The sequence below is a fragment of the Manis javanica genome, chromosome 11 (assembly GCF_040802235.1).
Source record: "Manis javanica isolate MJ-LG chromosome 11, MJ_LKY, whole genome shotgun sequence".
In the NCBI taxonomy this organism is placed as follows: Eukaryota; Metazoa; Chordata; class Mammalia; order Pholidota; family Manidae; genus Manis; species Manis javanica.
Genome location: NC_133166.1, coordinates 23,734,942 through 23,740,311, shown reverse-complemented (window position 1 = coordinate 23,740,311; position 5,370 = coordinate 23,734,942). Strand labels below are relative to the sequence as shown.

The 5,370-nt window shown below is 45.2% G+C and overlaps 1 protein-coding gene across 1 annotated transcript; it reads left to right on the top strand.

Moving 5' to 3' along the window:
* Positions 1-4,185: 4,185 nt before the first annotated feature.
* On the top strand, positions 4,186-5,139 carry LOC140844185 (olfactory receptor 51G2-like). Its single transcript, XM_073215668.1, has one exon. It carries the CDS (start codon positions 4,186-4,188, stop codon positions 5,137-5,139), a length of 954 nt encoding a protein of 317 aa, XP_073071769.1.
* The last annotated feature ends 231 nt before the right edge of the window (positions 5,140-5,370 follow it).

The following is a 5,370-nucleotide window of genomic DNA, read 5'->3' as shown; positions in this document are numbered from 1 at the left end:
AATCTGATAGAATCAGATTTTATATAATAAGGATTTTTTTTCTATACGTTCCCAAGTTTGTAACTAAATGAAAACCTTTTGAAAACCTCCAATTTTATTCCTTTACTTAGATTTCACTGCTATTTCATTGATAGCTTTCAGGATTGAAGCCCTGTATTAAAGCAGTAGACTGAGCATCCCTTATTTTGTATGTGGTATGGGGAGGAAGGATGTGTGGAGGGCAGGACACCTCCCTACACATCCTTAGGACATAATAAAAGCTTCAAACATTAGAAGGCAGCTGGAGGTGGAAGGAGTCTGAGTTATTTCTCAGGAGCTGGAGACCCTGCAGACAGTTTGTGACTGCCCACTTACAGGTCTTTGGCCGAGATGGGTTTATGCTAAGCTTATTTCTGAGCAGAGCATTATTTAAATTAATTTGGCTAAAGCATAACAGCATCATGGACTTGGGCAAAACTTGGGTCCCAAGCTCCTGACAGACCCTGGTACTGCAGCCCTTGCCTAGCAGAGACTATTTTTTTGTAACCTCCTTCTTGGACCCAGGCTTCTTCAGTCCCAGGGTGCAGCTGGCAAATCCAGGGGCTTAAAAAGCCTTTCATCCCCTTGAGTGCTGGAGACTGATGCCTGGTTGCCATGGAAATCTTCTTTTGGGGAAAAGTGTCTCTAACCTTCTCTGAACTGGGTCATTTATTTTCAGAGGGCCATAGGTTGTCCATGTGGGGACAGACTGCCCTGATTAAAGAAAGACAAAGTCTGCATTACTCATGGGTGAGTAAGATGGTAGAGGAGCAGAGAGAGCAGCTCAATCAGTTTAATTTCTTCCCCAGATCCTCAGAAGGGTCTCCTCCCCACTGTTGCTCACTGCCTCCCTGGCCCCCACTGTTTTCCCTTCCAGGTACAGTTTTATCATGTTTGTCCTTTCCTCTCTCAGGAGATTACTTCTTTGAGGAGAAAGATTTCCTGAATCATGAGCCTAGAATTAACCTAATGCAGTCTGAAGCACAAAGAGTTAATAAGCACATGGGCCCCTTATAATCTCAGAACTTTTCTATGGGGAAGAGCAAGGATTGATGCATATAAGCAGTAACAAAGGAGGCAAGGGTAGTAAATGAGGAGACCCCATAGACCTATAATCCCACTTCATCTTCTCTGGGGATGAAAACTTGTGCATTAATAATATTAATAATCACCAGAGCTGGCAGAAAGCAGCAGCATAAGCTAATGCTTCAGAACGTGAGCTCCAGAGTCAGACCTCTTAGGTAAGAGCCTCGGCTCATCCCCTTTCTGACTTCATGACCACAGGGAAGTTACCCAACCACTTGGTACCTCAGTTTTCCCATGTATAAAATGGGAATGATAATTATGCTCACCTCATGAAGCAGTAAATGCTAGCCATTTTTGATAATTGTAAGTGTTTATTATATGCCAGGAAGGCACCATCTTAACTACTTTGCATGTATTCTCACTTAACCTTTATAAAGATCAAGAGGCAAGTATTTTTTCCTAAGATTTTAGAGGTGAGACTGCCGAGGAGTGGACAGATGCACAAGCCTTGGAGTCAAATGGCTGGTGCTCCCAGCCAGCCTTTCCCACTCTCTCTCCATCACTGGCAGGCTTCCTCACCTCTCAGACTGCACCTCCTCATCTGCAGAAAGGGCATGGTGCCGCTCAGGCTTCAGAAGACTTCATTGCGATAATGGATGTGAAATTCTAAAGCATCTCTGCTTATTATTAGCTTTTAATAAATGCCTACAATGTGCTAATCTGTTTATAACCACTCTGTGAGGCACTATTGTCCTTTTATTTTTAAATGACAAGACCCAACGTTTGGTGACCTCCTCGTTGCCCCACAGCATTGGAACAGGGGGAGGAAGGTGCAGCCTCCCTTGTATCAGACACTGCAGCATTCTTGGATCTTGAGTGCAGGTGGTCTGTGGAAGGTAACCTGGCTTCTGCATCCAGAGGATGAGCCACAATCTGTGTGGAAATGTTGGAAAAACTGAGTAAGGAAGCAGAGGAGCCTGGCTGGACTGATTTGAGGACTACTCCTTCCAGCAGGTCACCCACTCTAGTCTCAAACCTTCATATCTGTACTGGATGGAGGTGAGGTTGGAGGGAGGGGTCAGGAAAACTGTCCTTTAAATTATCTTGAAGGATCTAATAACCACAAAGTTCCAGAATCGCTCTTATATGAAGCAATTAAGTGAATTGCCTGTCTTCAGGCCAGCGTGGATTTAAATCCTGAATCTACCATCTATCCTCATGACTTGGGATAGTTGCTTAGCCTCTCTGAACCCCGATCTCCTCATCAGAAAATAGAAAAATGCCCCAAAGGGGTTAGAGGATTAAGTAAGTCATATGTGTAGAGAGCATTTAGAAAAGACAAAAGTGTTAATTTCTGACTCTTACTATTTTTGTAAGAAAATTTAGGACTCTGAAGAAATGTCAGAAAGTAAGAGGAATGACAAAAAGGGAAAAAATAAGGTATGGCAAGGTGGATTTAGTTCTAACAAAGAGACTGATTGAAGATCTCTAGGAACCGCAGAGAACACTGATCTCCAAGTTGCGAGCCTGAGAAGGCAAGTCTACCTTTCTTCATGTGGGTTGGGGCATGTCAGTTCACTCTGCTGTGGACAGAAGCTTTGTACAAAATGGTATGTTATGTGGAATGAAAACATTGCTCTCGGGGAGGCCCCAATCTGTTGCATGGACTAAGTTCTTCCCAGAGAAAAAACCTTTCCGTTCAGGCTCTGGCCTATCAATCTAATGCATATCTTGCCTGACAGTTTGGGTAAAGTTTCATAAACTGTGCTAGTACTTGGCCTTGAGCATTAGTATTGAACTGAGATCAGGATCATTCACCTGTCAGACATTTGGCTTGCAGTAAGTAAATTAATCTGAGTCTCGGCTTCTTATTGTGAAGATTGTGAGTATCATCCTCATGCAGTGCCTGGCACATGGACAGTTACTGATAGCAACTATTAAATCATTAAGAATCATCATCAGAAACCGACTGGTGGAATCCACACATATTCATACTGGAACAAGCAAGCACATACCTACAGGGTATTCCTGCCTTGATGTGTGTTTGCATTGCTATGTGCCATCTCCTAGTACAGTGTTTGACATATAATAGGAAGTCAGTTTAGTAAGACAGTGCCTGTACAACACAAATCAAATAACCTATTCTTTCCTCCAACAAATAGACATCAAATTGAAAAGCAAGTAGAAAAGAGTATATACTGTCAGCCTCACCCTTCTGCCCCCAAATGAGAACTTCCAAGTACTTGGAGATGTTATAATAGATTTGAGGGCTGAAAATAGCTACTTAAGAGGGAAGTGCCTTCTAAGTGTGAGTTCATGTCCAAGGACAGAGTTGGAGAAAATGTGCAAGCTCTAAGCAGCCAGTGAGGTGGAGTTGGGGTTGAGGAAGAGAGAGCTTAACGGAAGTGAAAGCCTCTGAGTTTCTACCTTATTTATCAGCTTCAGTTTTGGAGAACTCTTAAATACTTGCTCTAAACCAATTCTTCTTCACAGAAGGGAAATTTGTCACCACTGAATGCATTCAAAAGAACCTACTTTAGGCCCCAGGGATCTTTGTAGAAAAGCAATACAGATAATGTTGGTTTTGTAACAGTACCAGAGGACAAGCCAACCAGCCTCCTCAGAGGATGGCTCTGAAGATACACCATTTCTTTCACTGTGTCCTTTCTGGTTTACTTGTGAACAGATCCTATTCTCAGAGGTAAGTTTTCCAAAGTCTGATGTAGCAAGCAGTACAGGCTTCATTTCTAATATCCTTCTAAGTTTTGACAGAAAATCATCCACCTCCCCTCATTAGTTAGTCTGAGAAGACACTCTGGAGAGAGCCAGGAAATGGAGAGGAGTGGAACGCCTAAGAATGAGGCTTCTTTCATCATCTAATTCAATCTTCTCTTTGAATAAAGTGGTATTGAATATATTTTTTGAGTTCAACTCTGCTTATTGCTCTAGCCACTCAGCATCTCTCTTCTCTTTGGCCTAAACAACCTCCTTTGTTCACATAAGCTATACCCAGAAGTCCAACACAGGTATATGGGGCAGCTTTTCCTTTCTAGCCCTCACTGAGTAGGGACTTCATACGTGGTGATCCAATGAATGAATTCCTCTTGCTTGTAGGGTGGACGATTGCCTCCTGGAATCACTATGTTATCCTGCAACACCAGCACTTCTGGTCATTCCACCTTCCTCCTTACTGGCTTTCCAGGCCTGGAAGCCACTCATCACTGGGTTTCCATCCCCATCAACCTCATCAGTGGGGTTGCCATCCTGGGTAACAGTTTCATCCTCTTCCTGATCCACACGGATCCAGCCTTACATGAACCCATGTACATCTTCCTGTCCATGCTGGCAGCCTCTGATTTGGGCCTCTGTGTCTCCACCTTCCCCACTATGATGCAGCTCTTCTGGCTGGGTGCTCGTGAGCTGCCATTTGATCTCTGTGCAGCGCAGATGTTCTTCATCCATGCCTTCACCTATGTGGAATCCGGTGTGCTGCTGGCCATGGCTTTCGATCGCTTTGTTGCCATCTGGGACCCTCTGCACTATGCCACAGTTCTTACCCACTCAGCCATGGCCAAAGTGGGGGCTGCCATCCTGGTGAGGGCTGTCCTGCTCAACCTCCCAGGACCCATTCTTCTGCGGCGTCTGCTCTTTCCCCAGATGAGTGTACTCTCTCACTGCTACTGCCTGCACTGTGACCTTGTGGGACTGGCCTGCTCAGACATCCAGATCAACAGTTTGGTGGGCCTGGTCTCTATCCTCCTCTCCCTGGGCCTGGATTCCTCCCTCATCATGCTCTCCTACATCCTGATCCTACGAACTGTGCTGGGTATTGCCTCCCCTGGGGAACGGCTCAAGGCACTCAACACGTGTGTCTCACACCTCTGCACTGTTCTCGTCTTTTATTTGCCCAAACTGGGGCTGTCTGTGCTGCACCGAGTGGAGAGGCACAGCTACCCTGCTCTGGCAGTGCTTATGGCCAACCTGCACTTCTTGGTCCCACCCTTCATGAACCCCATCGTTTACTGCCTCAAGTCAAAGCAGATCCGACTAGGCCTCTTAAAGCGCTTCCAGCAGAAAAGGATTGATGTCTCCTAGAAAAGCAAAAGGACCCAGAGACATATGACCCCTGAGGGTCAACCTGGGTCGTGGGGTAGGGGAGGATCAGTGGTAGAGAGTTAACTTTTGAGGCTTCTCAATGGTTCATCTCTTACTGCTGAGCCCTTTGTGGGGGCACTATCAGCTCCTGTAAGTATAGCTTTGGGGACTGAGGCCATTGGAAAGCATATTGAAGTACACTCTCTTTGCTCGGATGAGAGCTGAACCATT